We start from the raw sequence: 21804 nt of genomic DNA on the forward strand, positions 1-21804 counted from the left end.
GATTAATGTTCAGATGTAAGCAACTCAGAATGTGAATAGATCCCATTTATGTTTCCTTACCGTAGAGCATCAAGATAGGAGCATCAATGTAAATAATAGAGGATGTTTAATGTAGTAGCTTAACAAGTGATAAGACCCTCCCTCCTTGGGGCAGGTTCTTTGCTAAATTTTTTAATTAACTTTTCAACTTCCATTAAGTACAGTGTAGTGGGTTATTAACTCGTCGAGAATCAGGATTTGGACCCAAATCCTAGTGGGTTATTAAATTTACCATCCAGTTCCCAAGTACATGATTAGGTCCACAAAACATAACCTGACAGGCAGGCCCAATATAAGTTGATCCAGCGAGGAAGACGCCGCGTGGCCTTCGGTTGCTTTCCGCGCAGAAGAAAGCGAACAAACGAACGAACGGAAAAAGAGAAGGAAAGAAGAAAGAAAGCCCCCAATAAAACCCGAACCCATACCCCAACTTCCACCGCCTTCGACTTCAAGAAGCCCAAGAGACCGAATAATTCTCCAATTCCTCTCCGTTCCCCTCTTTATTAATTCCCTCGACTCCTCTCGTATTCGCCGTATTTCTTCATCTCATACCATCGAGTTATTCTCCGAATCCGAGAGAGATTAAGAGTGGGGAATGCGAGAGGGCTGCGTTCTTGGAGTTGGATTCGATCGAGGGATTTTTCGTCTAGGGTTTCGCGGATTGGGCGACCGGCGGGCCGATCGATGAGAGCCCCGACCGGCGGGAACCCTAGGGTTAGATGCTCATCGCCGCCGGCCTTCTCGCGCTGGACCTCTCGTCCCTGCTCCAGTTCGTGCTTGCCGCGCTCCTCATACTCGCCGGGGCTCTCCTTCTGGTGAGGAAGGCCGCTTCCAGGTACTTCGTCGTCGACGCCAGCTTCGAGACCGCCACCACGGGGTACGAGGCGCGGCGCCAGATGTCGATCGGCGGCGAAAGTAGCGGCGGAGGCGACGTCTGTGCTTCCTGTGGGAGCTTGGCGACCAAGAAGTGCTCCCGGTGCAAGAGCGTCCGCTATTGGTAAGTCCCATCGCGTTGCCTTTCCGTCTTGTTTGATTTTTTTTTTTTTTGCTAAAGTCTTTTTTGATTTTTCTCGACAAAGATTCTTTTTCCTCGCTTTGTTTTTACCTTCTTTAACACTTTACTCAGTATTGGTTCCAAGGGCCGTTGATTAATTAATTTAACCTCGTTTCTCAAATTGATGATGAGAGACTCTATATTTTAGAACCGTGGTCTGTCAAGGAAGTGAACTTTAAACAATGCTTTTCAAGAACCCAGAAAAAAGAATTTTATTAACAAGTTTGATTTTCAGAACACGTTATCTAGAACCATGTTTGATTCTTTGGCTGAGAAATTAGTTGTCTGTGTTTTTTCACGATCACCATAATGTGTGATAATGAAGTCCAGTCATATGGTAATTGTGATGATGGAATCATAGGAGCAGCTGGAATTTTTATAGAGCACACTGGAAGGAAGACTGTTGATAGAAACACCCACCACTTTTTGATGATTCAAGGAGCTTGTCGATCTCTTCAAACAAGGGGAGATTGTAGTTTAAGGTTTTCAACGTTTACTGATTTTTAAGATTGCAGAAGGTTTAAGCTATCACATCTTTAGTAGTGTAGATACAACTCCTGAAGCAAAATATAGCCTGGGTTTGAATGCATAAATCTGTTCCAGGCCTATCTAAATTTTGATAGATTTTATGGTTCATCATCTGCTGGGATCTAAACAAGAGACCCAGGAGTTTAATCAATGTGGCAATTGTTTGATATATGGTAACAAAGTATGAACTTCCATGAGCAATGTTGTTTTACTTTTATGCGATTCATAGCCAGGTCGGAGTCGTAGTTGGCTTTTGAACATTTAGTTATTCTAAATTAGACTACGGTTAGGGATGTTTTAGTATGTATGAAAAAAGTATTATGGACATCTCGCATCTGGCTACCAGGAATTTAGGCAAAGATAGATTTATAATGATGCGTGATTGTTGATCCTCTTTCTACCCCCTCTTATTTTGTGTTGTACACATCAATAATCATAATATGATCTCTATATGCATCGGGATATGCTCTTTCCCTTTCTCTTAAATTTTGTATTTTAATGCGAATTCCTGTTCAATTTTTTTTTTTGCTTCATCTCCCAAGATCAATGCACAAGTGGATGATTTATGTTAACATGACAATTACTTGGGGGGAAAAGGTTCAAACTTCAAACAAAGGAAGTTGTTCTTGTTAAACATGGAGACACGTGTATTCTTGCATTCATGCATGCATGTAGTTTTGTCAAAATAAATAACTAGAATAGAATGTGGCGAACAATGTGCAAGGGTTGGCTAGCATGTCTGTAAGTATTATGTCATGTCTTAACCTACTTGCTGTGGGATTGGACTATGGTGGGTGAATTGGAGGTTTCCCAAAGACTTGTATAATCAACACATGCCCCTAAGATATAAAGGAAGATGTCAGTAAGGTAATAATATGGCATGCATGTCATATGGATTATACTTTTTTATAATGAAGGCTGATGTAAAATCTAGGATAGGTTTTAACTCTCATAAGGCTTTGCTTTATAGTTATTTTGTTGCTTCTTATTGAGTTTCATGAAGTACATTAGTTTTAGAGGCAAAATGTTATATCCTTACCTAATGGCATCTTTTATTATATACCTTTCAGGTATTTTGTGGTTTAGTGTTTGATATTGGTCGCACCACAGCATCTTTTTAAGTTTTAAGATCCATAAGTTGTCTACTTGTGTCGGTATGGCCAAGTCACACAATGGGCACTGCAAATATTTGAAGAAGCTTTGTGGATTAGATCACCTTGCATCTTACATGTGCTTGGGTGGCAGTCCAAAGACACTATGTCACCTAAAATATACACGGTAAAGAAGGAGAAAAGTTAGAGAAATAAAGAAATAAAGATGAGGGAAGAGAAAGTGTATGGGACGGAAAATAACGAACAGAAGAAAAGTGGAAGAAGGACACCATCTCTTTCTTTTTTTTTTTTTTTGTTCAAAATCCGTATTTCGTCCTCTAGATCATAGACAAGACACATAGGCTATGAGATCTAGTCTAGGTGAATGCAGAGAAATATAAAGGAGGAGAAGAAAGCACTGCATATAGTTTATGATACGTAGCTAATGGAATCTAATTCTTTCTCTATGCTCCTTTATTTTTTCCCCCTTTTGGGTGGGCTTTTTGTCAACTAAATCTTAGTTAGTTACCTCTATAAGCCTTGGATCTTATACTCGTTCAGGTGATGATTTTTTTTTTGTGTGTAAAATGCAAAAGATTTACGTCGATGAAATCAGATCTGAACTAGTTCTAGATATTGATCCCTTTATGGGTTTATCATTTTGCATCAAAGGCTTGGGCACATATAATTTATGAGATAACCATTGCACAGGTAAGAAAGTTGAAGTGCATGTGTGGTGGTTAATAGGAAGAATGATATTATAAATGAGTACATTAAAGCAAGTGTAAGAATTAACTCAATAAGGATTGGGATAGTGGATAATCCAACAGGATAACAAGCATTTTGTTAGCAACGATTCTAGAAAGTGGCCTAGTGAGGGCCTAGAATTTGTGGTTGGGGGTATCTATAATGAAACGGACAAGCTACATGATGATTTTGGCGATGTTGTGAGGATGGATTGGGAAAAAAATTTAGGTTATTAGAGGAGCTATGCACCTGATGTTTAAGTAGTGGGGACAAGTCATTTCGATTTGAAAAGCCTTTTGATTATTATTTCTGTACATTATCAGTTATAGGTAAATGATCTTCCAACTTGTGCAACAAAGGTTGAACAAGTTTGTATGGAAGGCACCTTACATATTTATGAGATAAAAATATCTGCCACTATTGTCTTTGTTGAAGCTGAATATAATTGCCGGCAATGGACACAAAAGGATCATTAGTTCTTTGGTTAATAATGTCAAGTTTGTTATTTTTTTTCCTTATAATACAAGGGCAAAATTGTAATGCACATGATAAGACTTTCCTCATGGATATACTCTATACACACAATTAGAAAAGAAAAGACAACAATTGCAGAAAGGTGCCTAAACTTGGAATGATTGGGATTGTAGGGATTTAGATTTTCAGAATGAGAATATGGAAATAATGGAATACAAAACATAAATATGATGTTTGAGTTCTTCTTTTGGAAAGCATGAGAGAATTGAAGTTTTTTTTTTTCCTTAAAAGAGTGAGATAAGGAAGTTTATTAATAATAGAGTGAAAGGAAGAACTATGTCTGATAGTGCTTATGGGAGGAAGAGGCAGTTGAGAAACTCAGTCAAAGAGTTGGATGTTGAGGTTTGTCAGGATTTAGGTTAAAAAAAAAAAGAGATGGAGGAGAGGTTCGGGAATAATTAATATGTACATATATACGTATACTTATAGATACGTGAAGATGCATATATATAATATATATGTATCTATATCCGTGTGTTTACGCATGTGTGTCTTTGTGACTTTTATTTATGTATGTGCACATGCATATGTACATGGTTTCAAATGACAAGATCTTTTGGAGCTCTTGTGTAGCATGCACCTGGGAGACAAGGTTTGAAGGGGGAGACAAGATTTGAATATGTTGATAGTTGTATGTGAATAATTCAAAGATAGAGTAGTGATGGAAATTCAGGTGGAGCAAACTTAAAAAGTAACATGGGTACTGTTATCCTTTTGTGAGTTGAGATAATAACTAGTTTCATGGGTTACTTGATCACACTTCCCCCAGGGTTTCAAAAGGCTGAAGGATATGATTTATGTGTATATACTCTGATCCAAAATCAGAAATTTACATACTGTACGTTTTGGATAATGTTAGAACATCTCGGTGACTTCTGATGTGTTTCAATTGGGACTTCACTATTAATTTTCTAGTTCACATGCCTTTAGGTAGTTCTGGTTAACTGGTAAGACTTTGGAAGGAAAGCATAATGTGAAAACATACTAGCAAAAAATGATCAATCAGGAAATACATGATGTTAATATGCTCAGTTATTGGTTTAGATGATTGGAAGACATCTGTATCTTATCTTTTGAGACGTATAACACTCGAAAGTTGGTTATCTTCCGTATGACGATGATATGTTAGCTTTATGTTTAGATGGCTAAACTAGTTGCTGAATCTCCAACTGGTGCTTTGTTTTTTGATGTTTATTGTGTGCGAGGGTGAATATTCCATGTCTTATTGCTGGTTTAAATTTGAGGGAGGAGGTTTATGTACAAGTGCCTTAAATGAGTTTCAAAGTTGAAAAACTTCCTCGTGGAGTGTCTCGACCTATGCTTATCAAAAACAAGGGGACTTATAAACACTTTAATTTGGCGAATGAGTTTTTTTTTGTTTTCTTCTTTTTTTTTTTTGGGGGGGGGGGGTGCGGCAAAGGTGCTGTCAATTGGGAGTAAACAAAATATTGTCAGATAGGTGATTATTGCTGTGCTAGTTAGTTAATATGGCTTCCCATTTTATATCCTCTTTCTTTCTTTGCTTTACCTATGGGTTTTGGTAACTAATTTAGATCATGTAGAAAATGGCTTCTGCAGGTATGTTGGAGGTATCATGTGAGTATAAAATTTCAAGCCATTTTGGTGGTGTAGACATAATTTTGCTATCAATATTGCTTTGTTGTTGAGAAATTGATGTGGATCTTAGTACGAAATGAGAGTAAGTAGGGTCTCGGAGGTTTGCTATGGTTTTTGACATGGATGGCAATAAACAACTATAGGTGATAGGGAGCCTTATGCATGACCTGGGTGCTTGGCTGGATGCAAGCTAAGGAGTTTATTTTATTTTATTTTTGGTTTTTTTTTTTTTTTTGGGGGGGGGGTAGATGAGAAGGAAACTGTTTTATTTGAAGAATTCAAAAAGAAGGAGGTAAAGGAGAAGGGAGGAAGAGAGGTGAAAAAAGAAGATGAAAGAGCAGGAATAGGAGAAAGAAGAAGATAAAGAGAAAGCAGTAGAAGGAAGTCTGAATAAAAGGATGGCTTAGAGGGGGAGGTTAACTGGTTTGCAATTGACAGAGCATGATGGACTAGTGGATTGTTGTTAAAGGCTGGCATTTGAGAAACCTCCTCATTTTCAGTTCATGAAGTAAGGTTTTATTGTGTGTGGAGGAAGGTTTTGACAATATGTCGTATATTTGGTAATAATTCGTTAGTCATTTACTCAATTACAACTCACAAGTTGTCTAAGTTATGAAATTAGGTACATATATTATGTATATTTACGTTATAAAAGTTTAGCTGGTAGCCAAAAGTTTTGGCATAACTTAGTGGTTATAAGACATATCCTACTTAACACATAAACGTTGTTATAAATAGTGAATGATAAGTAACCTATATTGTGCATGTGCCAGACTAGGTGGTTTCTTGTTCTTCAGGCAATGTTTAAGCGGACAGTCGCTGGCAACAACCAAGAACTCAAGTTAGCTGCTTTGCCTCCATTTGCACACGTGGTTGCCATATATGTGGCCGGCCATGATTTGGTTTCAGCAATTGCCATTGACATGATTACTTGTGGAATTTGGTCCTATGTTTGTTATTTGTTTGTTCAATTGTAAATAGAAGTAATAGAAGTGGTCCTTGGGAGTGAAATTCACTTAACTATTCTGTATAGTATATGCCTTCTGTTCTAGACCACACTTCAATCATTTGGTTTGCTCTTGTTTTTTTTTTTAAATACTTGAAGTAGAGAGGCTATTGGTAATGGGATGGGAAATGGGGTGGCTTTTATACTATATGTAGCGACTTCTAATATTTTTAGGAGGCCACTTTGTGGTATACATGGCTTGTTATGTAGGCTGGACACATATTTTGCTGGTTTTTAGTGGTTAATTAGATTCTCTGGAGTTGCTCACCTCTATGACTTAGATGATTTGCAACTTTTTGAGCTATATGGAAATAGATAGACCTTTAGATTGGATGAGAAAGTAAGATTTCCGTTTGCATGATAACTGGTGCTCCGATTTGCCCTTGCAGATTTGACTAATTATGTTTAAATTAACAACTAACACTGAGGTTGTTTTAAATTATCTTGAGATGGTTATTTCTAGTTCTGCTACGACACCTTGACTTAGATGGAGCATCATGGATGTTGAAGTAAGGAGTCTCCATGTCAGTTTTGTAATATTAATGTTTAAGAAAATTCTGTGTTTTGTAAGTGACATTCATGGGGTGATTAGTCCTTGTATATGTTTCCAAGCAGCATTGAAGCTTGTTTGTTAGAACTATGGTTTGCCGTCTTGGTACTGGACCACGTATCATTACCATCTTGTTATTGTATCGATACGCCCAGTACGAGAGCCGGTTCAGTATACCGACCCTTGGCACACTCCTCTATACTGTGTGTTGGCTCAGTACCGGTATGGTATAATACAATTGCTATACACTGGTACTGACTATTACGACAAACCATGGTTAGAATACTTTTAAAATGAAGGCTTCCTTCTGAAATGCAGTTGTCTATCATGCTGGCTTGCAAATCAACCTTCTAACTTATGGGGCTGTAGTCGGAAATGGATCGTTGGCTATCATATTTCTTGACAATTCTGTTTTTTTGTTGAATGAGTCTTTGCACAATTCACAGTGTTGTCCAGATGTTTTGTGAATCTATTATTGATGCCTTCAGCCATATGCATTCATATATAGGCATTCCTACATCTTTCATGTTTCAACTTTCATTAAGGCTGTTTGAAAACATGCCTAAGTACTACAAGGATGTCAGCAAGGTCCACCGTACCGGGTCCGGTAGGCGTACCGGTTGCCTACCGGACCGGTACGGGCCGGTTCGTACCGTGCTCCGGGCGGTACGAACCGGGAAGCTCTTCCCCGCCGGAACCGGGGAAGAAGAAGAGAACCAGAGGGAGCGCGGGGAAGAGAGGGAGCGAGCCCACCTTCGGCCGCCATCGGAGAGCCGCGGAGGGGCGTCGGAGGCCGGGGGGGGCGGCGGAGGCCGGCGGGGGGTGGGGGAGCCCGCGGGGGCGCTGCGGAGGCCGCGGCCGCGGCCGCGGCCTCCGCAGCGCCCCCGCAGGCTCCCCCGCCCCCCGCGGGCTCCCCCGCCCCCCGCCGGCCTCCGCCGCCCCCCACCGGCCTCCGACGCCCCTCCGCGGCTATCCGATGGCGGCCGAAGGTGGGCTCGCTCCCTCTCTTCCCCGCGCTCCCTCTTTTTCTCCTCGTCTTCTTCGTCTCCGGCAAGAAACCGGCCTGTACCGGTTTCCACGGCTCCGCCGTACCGGTAGCTGGCCGGACCGGTTTGTACCGGCCGGTACGGGCCGGTTCGGCATACGCTGGATGTCAGTGCCTTCAAAGGCATTAGTGCAAAAGTTTTGTGCTAGCTGATCTAATTGGGAATCAAACAAGGTTTTTTGAGATGATTTGTAATTAAAAGATAGGGTAGATTGCAAAGTATTAGGCTAACACTTCAATGCTCTCTGCTCATAGGCTGCTCTAAGGAGCGATCAATGCTGTCTTTTTTTGGTCGTCTAATTTTTGGTATCTTTGTTTTTTCTTTTTGATACTGTCTTTGCATCTAGTTGTTTGCATTTCTGTTTTGGTCTACTTTGAGGCTTTGTGTGTATGGTTTGTCTGAGTTTTTTGGGTTTTCAAGTTTTTCCTCATGTTCAAATACAATTTTGGGTGGCGTGTTTCCATCATTTTCAGAAAAGGGGTTACATTGTGCTCTTCTTGGCTTCATTCTCTAAGTTTCTCTTTGTATCGCCCTATCTGGGTTCATTTTTGTGCAGTGAATCCTGCCAACAGAAAAATATTATGTTTATTGTGTCTGGGGTCTTTCAACTCCTCAAGCTTTTTTCATCTTAGTTCTTTTAGTATTGTATCACCCCTCCATTTCTGTAGTAGTTACGATATTTTACATAACTTTAATATATAAATCAGTTATTTCTTTTCTTTTTTTTTTTTAAGTTTTAAAACTTCTGATGAAAGGCTACTACTGCATTCTCAGTTCACAAGCATGCCAGTCAAAGCATTGGGAAGCCGAGCACAAGCATAAATGCAAGCAAATTAAGTTGTTAGATAAGGCAGAGGTTGTTTCTTCTGGAAATGGTGCTTGCAGAAGAAGGAAATCTTCTGGGTTTAGCTCAATTTCATTAGTTCCTGCCCAAGGAACCTGCAAGGTGCTGCATGAGCCAAAAAAGGTGATTGATATATTTATTTTCATTATGTTAAGTGAATACACCCTGATATATTTGTTTTCATTATGTAAAGTGAATGCACCCTTTGGCATTCATTTTTCTTTGTTTTGCATTAATACTGATTATGTTGTTCTGTACCATCAGATTCTTTTTCCTTATGATGAATTTGTGGAGCTTTTCAACTGGGCTATGCCAGGGTTTCCACCTTGTGGACTAGTTAATTGTGGGAACAGGTTTGAGTTACTAAAATATTTAAAATCTTTTTAGGATATCTTGTGATTCTTTTACCTGTAACTGCCCAGTTATTAGTGATTTGATCAAGCGATCTCTGTAAGTGCATGCCTGACCTTTTGTTTTTGCAGTTGCTTTGCTAATGTGGTTCTACAATGTCTTACATGCACTAGACCACTTGTTGCCTATTTACTGGAGAGAGACCACAGTAGAGGATGTAAGTGACAAGACTCTGAGCAGATCTTTCTTATTCTTTATTTGAATAGGAGGGTATTGTTTTTATCTTTCCCACCATCGGTTCTCTGGGTAGGCTTTAGGAAGCGGGATGATTGGTGCTTCTTATGCGAGCTTCAAGTACATGTTCAAAGGGCAAGTAAAAGTTCTCAGCCTTTTCAACCTATGAATATTCTTAATCGACTGCCTAATATTGGTGGCAACCTTGGGTATGGCAGACAGGAGGATGCTCATGAATTCATGAGGTATTTTACTTTCTTTGATCTGATTGAGCACCCAGATCTTTTTATTACTTTGTTTAATGTCAGGATCCTTTATTGGTCATTAACACTTGTAGGTTTGCGATTGATACAATGCAATCAATTTGCCTTGATGAGTTTGGAGGTGAAAAGGCTCTGGATCCCAGTACCCAAGAGACAACCCTTATTCAGCACATATTTGGTGGTCATCTCCAGTCTCAGGTTGGATTCTGCAGCTCAACAATTTGTAATCTTATAATATGCTCATCGATACTCATTATATTAATCTGATGCATGGCTGGACATATTATGATAATTTAATTGGACTGGTGGTGTTGTATTTGCATTATGATTTTTTCTTTTTTCCTTTTGTTTGCATTCTCTTTGTTTGTGCATTTTATATATAGGAGGTGCCTTCATTGCATTATAATATATATGTTTGGATGCAAATTATGGTTCTAGTTAGATATGATCAATCATGGTCACATCTGTTGTTTATGGGCTTGAAACATGTATTATTAATCAGCATTTTCTTTGAAGATAGCTGTTTTTTTAAAGAAGATTTCATGAGAAATAAATGAGAAAGCTCCAATCAAAAGTCTGCTCTCTTGAAGGATGTGGTTTTAGCTTAATCATGTGTACAAATTTAAATACATAAAATCTTAGGATTTGAACTTGATCTATGCTAGTCTTGAAGACAAAGGCCTGAAAGTATTCGCTTAATGCAACTTTTAAAGGTTTAATTCAGTCATATAGAACAATATGGCAGCGTTTGAGGCTATAGAATATAAAAACAAATGGGAAAGATTGATGAAGAATAGGGGATCTGAGAAGGAATACAAAGCAAAGACGGAGGAAAGGAAAAGAGGTTGGAGAGGTGTTAAATATTCATTTATATACCCCCTCTTTGTATTGGAATAAGTATGATATGCTCCCTTTCATAACCAGTCAATGGAAACATCACTAAATCAACTAATGAAATACTGCCAGGGAGTGCAAGTCACAGCAACGCAAGTTTGTTTTGGTACATGACTTGTAGCTTGCCTTTCATGGTATACTTTTTATGCGCCTTTAATGGGATTTGGCGAAGTAATTACATACTTTGTGCCTTGACTTGCTACTCAACTAACGTGATAATTATAAGTTATCAAAATTGTTTTACTTTTCCAAGCAACAAGATCTCCTTTTGTCAGATACCGAAAATTCCTTTTTTTTTTTTTTTGGGTGAGGCTGGCTTGTAAAAGGCAGCATACGCAGGTGGCCAGGGGCATTGATTATAGCTTTCATGGAATGTGGGTGCTTCGGCAGAAGCTTGGGTGATTTTTTTATAAAAAATAACTAATTTTATAAATAGTTTACTTCTAGTATAAATTTGGAAATAACTCAGTAGATTAAGAAAGGGTAAACCAAAGAAACTTTATATTTTTTCAAGTACCTAATGGTGTGTTTAGTGTTGCTTATTTAAAGCAAAAATGCTTGTTGGAAAAAATAAGGGCGTGTTTGGTATTGCTTAAAAAGGTGTTTTTGTGACTTTTAAAGCAAAAACTCTTATTTTTTTTAAAAAATAAGTGTTTGGTATCATGATCTGAAAAGTACTTATACTAAAAAAAAGAAAGTCAAAAAAAGTGCTTCTAGAAGAAGCTATAAAACCTAGCTTGTGTATTCTCTTTTTGTAAAGCAAAAGCAACACCAAAGACGTCGTGAGTGTTCGGTAACAATATCTTAAAAATGCTTTTGCAAGAAGTAAAAAAGTGCTTCCAGGATAACCCAGAAAACCTAGCTTCTGACTACTTTTATGAGAAGAACTTTCTAGAAAGGAGAAGTAACATCAAACATGCAACAAGTAATTATAAAATAAGAAGTTGATTATAAAATTACAAAATTTCCTGATTTATAATTTAAAAAACCCCAAGACAGGTATCATAGCACAACAAGAACTTGTGCGACTTTGATGAATAATAAATATAAGTTTGCATATAAGTAATTCAAGATTAACTTATCTGGAGTTCTAGCAAAGTGTTTGGGCATGAGAAAGTTATAATTTGCCGTTTGTTATCACCAATATTTCAAACCACACTGCCTGATACTCTTATCTATCCTACAGATAGTCTAAATTAACATGCTTAGGTTACCTAGACCTAGGGGATGTTTGTGTGGCCAGGCCACATATTGGGCTGGCCTAAACATAGGCTAGCTGCCTAGGTATCCCAAGCGACTGCCATCTGAAATGATGGTTGAAAAAAGAAAACAGAAAAACTTAATACAACCCACTTTTTAACACCCAAAATCACATCTTTCACTGGCATAGGGCCTTATTCATGTTAGTGAGAGGGTGTATTATTGGTGCTTGGAAAGTGGGAATTATTCAGTGTATCAGACAAACATAGACCTATCCTCAAAAGGATATGTTCCTTGCCCAAAAGAAACTTTTTAGAAGAATCTATCTAGAACTTGCTTGAGATGGCCTCTTTGACAGAAATTAAAGGGAAGGAAGAGAAGAACAGTGCATGTATAAGGTGCCGTCCACTCTAGGGGCGAAAACCAATTTCTTAATGATGGTGGGTATGTGAACTTGCCTTCGTCTCATCTCTCTCTCTCTCTCTCTCTCTCTCTCTCTCTCTAAGAGTGGGCTGTAAGTAGTTGGTCATGTTAAAGCTACCTCGTGTAAGTTTCGAGTTGGTACTTGAATATTATCATGAATCAAGCTGTGGGTTCAAGACCAATTAAGACATGGGCCGAGCTGAATAAAGATGGTTGATCTTTTAATCACAACCATTTATTCCAGCCGTTCAAGATACTCAAAAACTTCTTATATATAAAATCATAATTCTGCAAAACCTCGAAAGTCAACATCTGTTGTTTAACCCATGTGCCAAGTTCTGCCTCTTTTTGAGCCAATCATGTTATCTTCGATCCAATGTAACCCTATTTTTCAGTCATGTAGTTTGGTTGGTGGGGAGCCACCCTTGATGATCCCTATAGTTGAAAGGGTCTAGGTGAAGATGTAAGGAGGCTAGTTTTGATAAGGATTTGCATTCATCTTTGTGGTACAAGTTATAATCCAGATGATCTGCACTGCAAGTTTGAAGAGAAGACTCTTCTGTATAGGGTAGGGTATGCTGAAATTTGATGTGACAAGGGATGAAATATGTGAAAATATTTATTGACTATACAAATACTCAAGGATCTTAGTTTGCAACATAACAAGCTTATGCTCAATTCTGTTTTTGCAATTAAAATCAGTTAACTAGACATTTTAATCGTACTGTTTGATATTGTTGTTCGATTCTAGGAGTTAAAAAAGTTGGACTACCTAAATGTGCTTATATACAAAAGTATAGTTGAATGCAAGGTTCGTTGAATTAGTACTGGAGGGGGTACCAGCTGGCGATCGGTTCGACATGGTATGGGTTGTATCGTGTTGTTCCAAGTCATACCAATATAGAGTGCGATGGAGGGGGAGAGGGAGAAGGAGAGGGAGGAAGAGGGAGACGGCTCGAAAGCCCGCACGATAGGAGGCTGCTCCAATTTCATTACGAAAAAAGGGATGCCCAAATTTCTTTTTGTAAATTTCGAATTGAAATTGGGAAACGATTTGCTGACTTTTCTTTGAGTGAAGTTGGGAAACTATTTGCCGATTTAAAATTGTTTCGAATCGATGAGATGGACCGGGCTAGTAACCAGCCGGTCCTGTTTGTTTCGCCCTAAACTGGCCGATTCGGCATGGTTCAGCTGACCTTGGCTGAGTATTTTCATAGTTACATGAGTAGGCGAGAATGTTTTAGCTGTATTGAAGTTGATAAGGGTTACAATATATCAAGTGCATAGGTTAATAATTTATGTCGTGGAGAAAGTGATACTTGGTTACGAGCTTGACAAATTATTGGTGTCTCTCATGGGTCTTGGCGGTTTGCTCAAAATGCAGATTTGAATCTTTTCAGGTCTTAGCATAATCTTTTCCTCTACATTCTTTGTTAATCTCTCTGTATGTGTGCATGCATGCATATGTGCACACTTGTATGGTTTGGTTTCAACAACATGCTGGATGTGTTCAATTTTTTTAAATATGGATGTGCTAACAGGAAGATGGGCAGTCTTTTATATTTGTTTGCTGTAAAAATATTTCCTTGTTCGTCATACTATAATGTAATTCTTACCCTATCAAATTTTGTTTGTAGGTGATATGTACAAACTGCAATGAGGTCTCAAATCGCTATGAGAATATGATGGATTTGACAGTTGAAATTCAAGGGGATGCCGAGTCTTTGGAGGAATGCTTAGATCAATTTACTGTCAAGGAGTGGCTTGATGGAGAGAATAAGTATAAATGTGATGGGTAAGCATTTAGCTTTTACAAATTGTCAACTTTGTTTCAGACATCTACAAACCTCCAGCAGAGAATATCATTTTCTTGTTGGATGTAAATGTCTCATATTGAATAGCCTATTTGGTATATGCTGTTCTTTTTGTGCATTATATACTTTTGTACAAACAGCCTTAGTAATGTTTTGTAGGCTAAGCTTGGTTTATTCATAATTTGATATTATATCGCATATGCTTCTTAATCCATAATTATTAACATATTAGAGTTACAATTCTAATTAGGTTAAATTTTTATAATCTGTAAGTTTCCACTATGTGCTTTTACCATTATTTATCAACTTGCCAGTGACATAATCGTTGATGGTGCTCATCATGTGGACATTCATCTAGGATACTCGTTGTAAGTAGGGGGCTGATGTTAAGTTTTGAAGTAACAGTGGTTGTAGACGCTAGTGTTAAAGATTCTATCAATCTCAAGCTCTTTTTAGCTAACACAAGAACATAACTGTAAGCGACTTGCTTGAATATAATCTTGTTGTGGCATGAATCAGGGCAAGGATGGCTAGGGTATTTTTTGGAAGTTGAGCACTATAATGACATCTAGTTATAAAGACCAGTCACTGAACTCCATGATATAGGTGTTGGGTTCTTTCCAAGACAATTAAAATGATAAAACTTAATAACCTGAAGTTTTCACATTTTCTTGGACCATTGTCAAACTGATTATTGTTCTTAATCATTTTATCATGGGTTCTGATTTGTGCCTGCAGACATCCTTTGGAAGTTTCCATGTATCATTCAAGATAGTCATGCACTATGATATTCTTGTATATAGGTTGACATTATCTTTAGCCATTTGATCCTCATAGAGGTGAAATTACATTGAGTTGAGGATTGATAAAAAATACGAAACACATCAGACAATATACCAATCTGCACACGTCCAACACCTACATTCTTAATTACAAAAACAATTTTTTAAACAGTGGTGGTATGCCGCCTGCTCATGTTTCAAATGCTAAACAACTATCCAGTAAATGGAAAAGATGCCGGCGGATGGCCCTTAAGTCCTGTCGACTACCTTAGAATCTTCATGAATGTTAAAATTACACAAATACTTGTTACATACGAGAAATAAGGAGTTTGGCTCCAATGTTGTGCCCACAATCATTTATATAGGTGAATATCTGATTGTGGTCTTTTTCATAGTTTCTGGCTTGTAAGTGATCTGATGGTGCTTTGTAGTTGATGAAATGGTAATCATTTTATCAACTTAAGTAGTCATATGAAATTTTGTGTTGGTTCATTTATTCTTGTGGATGTTTGAGCTTCTAGGTGTTTAATACCTAGGCTAGTGCCAAACAATCGAATGTGACACAAGTTTTTGATATTTTCACTGGCTCTTACATTACTTTCAGGCTTCCATCCCAAAAACATAAATACTGTTAATCTAAAGATTATAAATGATGCAATATGCTTTAAAATAATGTTATGTCTTCGTTTTTCATTTTTCCTTTTTTTCCATAATTTCTCCCCAGAACTCTGAAGCTCGAGCCTAAGCGGTCTTAACTGCCCAAATTTCTGAAATCCAAGCCTTGATGGATACTCTCTGTAGCATATCGGTACATAAGTGAATTGCCTCCTTATACAAGATATACCATGAATATATGGATTGACTTTCTCGCACCCTTTGCATCTAGAAGGAAAGAAGAAAATCAGAAAAATACATGGTAAAGAATGGTAATGTGATGTAAGTGGGGAATCAATAGTAATTTCATCTGAGGTCTGTTTGACTTGTGGTCAGCTCTACAAAGTTAGATTTCCTGAATGAGAGTGAGTTTCTAGTATGTACGATTTACATAGCCTTTCAGATGTTGTCGCAATCACAAGGCATGGGACATTTTGCTAACAAAAAGTTTGATCTGGAAATGCAAGGGATTTACTCGTCTTGTTTTGCTAGGACATTCGGTTGCTGGAATGACTAAATAAGTAACATCTGGGAGGCAAGAAGGTTTAACTAAGTGGAGTACGTAGTGGAGTGCATATTTTGACGACTGTCAATGGCTATATATGATCCATCACCTTTTTGCAATAAAATGCCTTATTTTTGAAAGATTTACTAGTAAGAAAAGTTACTGAAAGTTGCATTCATGGTATGTTGTACCGGCCCGATCCGGGTGGTACGGGGCATACGGTACCATACCAGTTGGGTACTGGTTTCCGGTGTGGGTGGCGTACCGACATTCGGTATGTCAAAAAAATTCCGTATCGTACCGATATTGTGCCAGTATGGCACCGGTATGGGGTCTGGTACCGAGATGGCGAACTTTGGTTGCACCTCTTAACTATTTGAATTTTTCTGGATCTTGTTGCTGGAATGATCCATGGAAATGGGATTTATTTAAATTTGATGGCTTCCATGCGTTTGGGATTCCTAGAGGGTTTTGACCATCCACAGACACATGCATCCACTAGAAAACTTTTTCAATGTGTTGGCATGTATGATTGAGATGTTAATCGTTATTAGAAATTTGAACTGTCAATACATTGCAAATAAGATGTTGAAGAAGCTGAAATATTTGAGTTTCTAAAAAGAATCATCTTTTCAGGGCCATTGCCAATGTCCTGGCTGAAGTGCTATCAGGAATATTAAAAAAAAAAAAATGGTACTTCTGATTTATTGGATAACGTGACTTAGAGAAAGAACATAGAAAATCTGAACCGAGAATAGTGATGAGATACAAGGACTGTAGCAATGATGAGAAAACCTTTTCTTGTTTTCATTGGTTCCCATGGAGCACTACATGCCAATGCAAGCTTTTGTAAGTCATCAAAAGTACCACTAAACATGAAAAGGAAGTTTTTTCATATATGTTCTAATTAACAGATGCAAATTTTGAGCATGCAATGGAATTACCTTTTGTAGTTGTTATTAACGAAGGCATTAGACATGTTGAATTGATCCAGTGTTTAGTTGAATAATCTTGTCTAGTATCCATTTCAATTAATTTTTGACTATTCATAAATCTTTTTTATTTCTATACTCAAATGACTTTTCTGTTATCAATTTTGTTATCATCTTCAGATGCAATGATTATGTTAAAGCATGGAAACGTCTTACAGTTCATCAGCCTCCAAATATCCTCACAATTGCTCTTAAGAGATTCCAGGTTAGAACTACTGCTACTTTTGTTTGCAACCTATTCTTTGTTGTACAAAGCATTGTTGTTTTTGACAGCTCTATTTTGACCACATAAACAGAGCGGTAGATTTGGGAAACTAAACAAAAGAATAACATTTCCTGAGAACTTAGATCTCACTCCATACATGAGTGGCAATGGAGATGGCACTGATCTGTATTCACTGTATGCTGTCGTTGTTCACCTGGACATGTTGAATGCTTCATTTTTTGGTCACTATGTTTGTTATACCAAAGACTATCATGGGCACTGGTATAGGATTGATGACTGCAAGGTAAATCATCTGTCATTATGCATATTTTTTATGGCACTTTTTTTTGATCTGTTGGCCTCACAAATGCAATATTGTAGGTCTTGAATGTCGAAGTGGAGGAAGTACTTGCTCAAGGTGCATATATGCTCTTATATTGCAGGTAATGATTCGTTACTTCTGCTTTTGTATATGAATGTGAGAAACAATGTGCAGGTTTAGAAATCATTCATGTGATATGGTTGTTTGGTTGACAAGTTATTATCTAGAGAAATGTAACTAGTTGTTATGTACCATACATATGGATAATAGAAATTTATTTATTTATTCATTGTCTAAATGTTCAACTAATTGCTTACTATCCTCTTCCTGCAATTTATGACTTAGTGAGCTAATGCTTTTGTTTGAAAGCCTGGCTGTAAATTTATAGAGAAAGGAACCTTTTCTAAGGCATGCTACTACAGGATATATCCAGACATATGATAAAACCTGGACAGAGCAGTGCTCATATACTTTCAGGGAGAGATGCAGGGTGCATAGATTAAATGGGAGGATTAGCACTGCATCTCTCTTATTAACGTGACCGAAAATATCTTCTTTGTTCTGAATAACATTAGAATGCCAATGTAATTGGGCCGGTTTGTTTGGTTTGTTGCTCGTTTTTTGTGTCATAACCCCAAATTATTTGCCCTCTTCTCTGCTTTGGTTATAATCACCATGAGATACATTCTCAGAAATTTTAAACTGAGTGATTTTTTGTGTTCTGTCGTTGTGTAGGAAAACTGCCCGTCGGGAGCCTTTTGTTAAGCCTGTGGATCCACCAAGGCAACAGCTCTCTGAAGCAAATCCCAAGTTATCAAGCCCTTCCACGGTATCGAACTCCTTCAAGGTTTCCTGCCTGCCTTCTGATGTTGATAGCAAACCAAATTCTATTGAAGCATCCTTGTTGAAGAATACTGGACCTGAGAAAATATCTTCTGAAGGTGATTTTATAAAGAACAGAGAGCTGGAAGATATGGAAACGGATGCACCTGCCAAGGTAAACCATGTGACCTTACCTAGAGGTTTAGGAAATATGGATATGGATGGTCCTTCGTTAAGTTCATCGGTACCAAAGGATCTTGAAGAAGGGAACCCTAGTCTTTGTTTTCCTGTGCCCTCTCTAAATTATATGCATTTGAATTCTCCTCAGGAGCTTCCATCCGTCGAAATTCATACAGTGGCAGAACCCTGTGTTTGTTCAGATTTGGAAAGTCATATGGAAGAAGATAATGATGGATCAACTGGTATAGCGGAAGCATCCAAGGTGTCAATACTGGATCTCTCAGTCACTGGTCAAAATATTGGTGATAAGATAGCTGATCCATCTTCTGCTGTTCCTACCATAAATTCAAGTCTGGTTTCCGAACCTTCAGATGATTTGAGGCCAGAATCAGAGCAGGCAGTAGCAGCATGCAGCCCATCAGGTTCAGCTAATGGAATTAGCAGGTTGGATGACACCTCTTTTATAGATAATGGAAACAAGGGTTTGCCATCATGTTGGGAGAATGGTTATAGAAGCAAACCAAAGCCCCTATTTTCTCGTGGTTTTCTAGACAGGCCTGCCAGAAAGAAATCTGTTGATAGTAGTAGACAAAACCACACAGGAAGTCATGGAGTTGCTCTTGTTCCCAGGGTAAATGGTTACTGCAATGGTCATTCTGATCTTGGGTTGTCAGAGCAAGATTATGATAATTGTTCTGCCAGTCTGAAGTCATCTTGTGAAAATGGCAGAGGGATTATTCGAGGTGACATGTCGTTCAAATCTCGTGGTTTCCTGAGAAGTTCTTATACAAAATCATCAGATGAAGAGGGGGTTAAGAAAACAGAGATGCAGAAATTTGATTATCGTAGCAAACCCAAGTGCAATGGGTCCGTTGAACAGGCTTCTGTTGACAAATTAGATTTTAGGCCAGAGGCCTACTGCTCAAATGGCATAGACTTCACTAAAATCAACCATGAGGAGTTCCGTGAGACTGCTTTTGTTCATGAAAACGGCAGTAAGGTCTACAAGAAAGATGGTCCACTGACACCAGCTTTACAGAACATGAATGTTGGGTTGGGAGATCTGCTGAAACCACCGTCTGGGTGTCTCAATGAGCATGACATGTAGCGGTTCAGTAGTAGGTTGGCTTGCTCAGATTCTATAGAGGAAGATGGAAGTATTATTTCAGGTGATTAAGTGACAAGTAATAGTTTGTAGATGTGGGTCAAAATTGCTCAGAGTACCGCGACAATATGTGCAGGCAATGATTGGACTGCGGACCAGCCGAAGTTAACCTGAGGCAAGAAGACTGCCTGATTTGGTGGTTAAGCATTCTTAGGGCACTTGCCAAAAAGAGGGGGCTTGCTTTCCGTCTTGTTTGGTATAATTATTTTTTTCATGGTTCCACTGAAGACAGGAGTGGAGGTGGGTCTCTGAGTTTCCACACAATTTGCAGAATCACAGAGGCTCCCCTAATACCATGTTCTCATTAGTATTTGTGCTGTATATTCTTATTTTTTTCTATTATCTAGAACTGAAATAAACTATATACAGTACGGAGTTATTGCCTGCTCCTTTTTATGATGCTGATCATCGCAGTTGGGCAAGTGGATATTTTATCAATTCTGATAGAACGTTGATTGCAAAAGATAGTTATTATTGGTTTTTCTCTGTTTAAATTGTCCTAACTATCATGCGATACGTGTACTTTGGAAGATGCTTTGGTAACTCAGGTTTGTCACTCAAAAGTCATTCAGCTGGTGGGTTGCAGTCCTTTTGCTCCCTTTGAATTGGCATAGTGATGTATGCCACAAAATGGAGCAATGTGGAAGGTGCAGTCGTGCAGAACAGCAGGGTGACTTTTTGAGTGATTTTTTCGAGTTACCACAGCATCATGCATGAATTGAACTAGTGACTCCGGAGCACAGCCCGGCTTTGGAGTGTAAATTTTTGGGATACTCTGGCTCCGCAGCATAGCTCTGCATGCTGATGAGAAGTTTGTGTTTTAAAATTTATGCTTCTCCTAAATTCAAATGCGAAAAAACATTTTTAGAGGACTAAAGGGGTCCGTAAGATGATAAGCTAGCGATCAGAAATCAGTGTGGCACCACTTTCTGCAAGCGTTTATCCACAAATGGAGCTGTAATTTATTTTAATGTGCTAACCATATGGCAGGAAGCGATACAATGTATTGAGGAGTCTCAGTCCCTCAGTCCGCCATTATTCATCTACTCCGTAACCTAAATCCTTTGCCTCTGTTTCAAGTCAGATTTGCCTTCGGCCTGGGCTGCTTGTTCCCTACCGCATAGGGGTTAAACAACCAACACTTCCCAAACCAATAGTCGATAATCTCTTGCTTTTTGCTCTTTGCAGTCATGACCCAGCTCGTCTGACGGGATAAACAGAAATTAGCAACAAGTTATTATGCCATCCTTCACTCTCTGTGCCCGCCTTGCGGCTATCTTAGGAGAGAGAGTAAGGATGTAATTGGAAAAGAAAAATTCAAGAAAGAACAGTGGCTAAAGTAGGGAGAAAGAGTTCAAGATAACTTTCTCCGTGTCAGTCGAGTTCATAACAACAACCTTCAAATGACATGTGATAGGATGCGACCATTTCTGTCAGGGCCATCAAACAGAAGTTATAGTTGGCTATCAATTGAAAAAATTTGAAAGTTAGATGACTTAGATTGTACTAAATTAAACTTCGGGATAAAAATGAAAACTCTCAAAAAAATTAGGATTTTTGGCATGATTACTGAGATGCCTCTTCCTCCCATTTCACACCTCATCCCTCTCGCTCCTCCTACAAATCGGAGGAACTCCTCCTCAAATGTATTCCATGGGTCTTCTGCCGATGAAGAGGGAGCAGACAAGCAACAGGACGAGAGGAGGAAGCAGGTGGCGAGTAACAAGCGTAATGAGATGGGGGCTAGTATCATCATTGGTGTCGCCAATGGGCAGCGAGCGGGAGGGGGGCACGTCAAAACATGAGGATATCGGGACGTTGGATGTTGGGCAGCAAGTGTTGAGGACAGCTTTGGATTTATCTGAGAATGCGTGCGGAGGAGGAGTTCGAGACAGTGAAGGCCCCAGGTTTCTGTGAGAAGGTGACGCGGGGAAGAGGGAGT

The 21804-nt window shown here is 38.7% G+C and overlaps 1 protein-coding gene across 2 annotated transcripts; it reads left to right on the forward strand.

Moving 5' to 3' along the window:
• The first annotated feature begins 378 nt into the window (after positions 1–378).
• LOC103707112 (ubiquitin carboxyl-terminal hydrolase 18-like) lies at positions 379–20342 on the forward strand. Of its 2 annotated transcripts, XM_008791480.4 has the most exons (12): positions 382–1036; positions 8987–9179; positions 9321–9409; positions 9539–9624; positions 9718–9886; positions 9979–10102; positions 14059–14216; positions 17289–17373; positions 17465–17677; positions 17755–17816; positions 18431–18692; positions 18846–20342. In XM_008791480.4, the coding sequence occupies exons 1-12, from the start codon at positions 759–761 to the stop codon at positions 19803–19805; spliced, it is 2679 nt and encodes an 892-aa protein (XP_008789702.2). In that variant the 5' UTR covers positions 382–758; the 3' UTR covers positions 19806–20342. The 2 variants fall into 2 exon arrangements, with proteins under 2 accessions (XP_038984030.1, XP_008789702.2); XM_039128102.1 differs by having other exon boundaries at positions 379–1036; positions 18431–20342.
• Positions 20343–21804: the final 1462 nt, after the last annotated feature.

Source organism: Phoenix dactylifera, chromosome 7 (genome assembly GCF_009389715.1).
Source record: "Phoenix dactylifera cultivar Barhee BC4 chromosome 7, palm_55x_up_171113_PBpolish2nd_filt_p, whole genome shotgun sequence".
Taxonomy (NCBI): Eukaryota; Viridiplantae; Streptophyta; class Magnoliopsida; order Arecales; family Arecaceae; genus Phoenix; species Phoenix dactylifera.

Bases quoted from the DNA above. Each gene is read 5' to 3' on its own strand.
- LOC103707112 (XM_039128102.1), top strand. From the start codon at position 759: ATGCTCATCGCCGCCGGCCTTCTCGCGCTGGACCTCTCGTCCCTGCTC. The intron at 14,217-17,288 runs GTAAGCATTTAG...TATCATCTTCAG, and splicing joins AATAAGTATAAATGTGATGG to ATGCAATGATTATGTTAAAG. The intron at 17,374-17,464 runs GTTAGAACTACT...CCACATAAACAG, and splicing joins TTGCTCTTAAGAGATTCCAG to AGCGGTAGATTTGGGAAACT.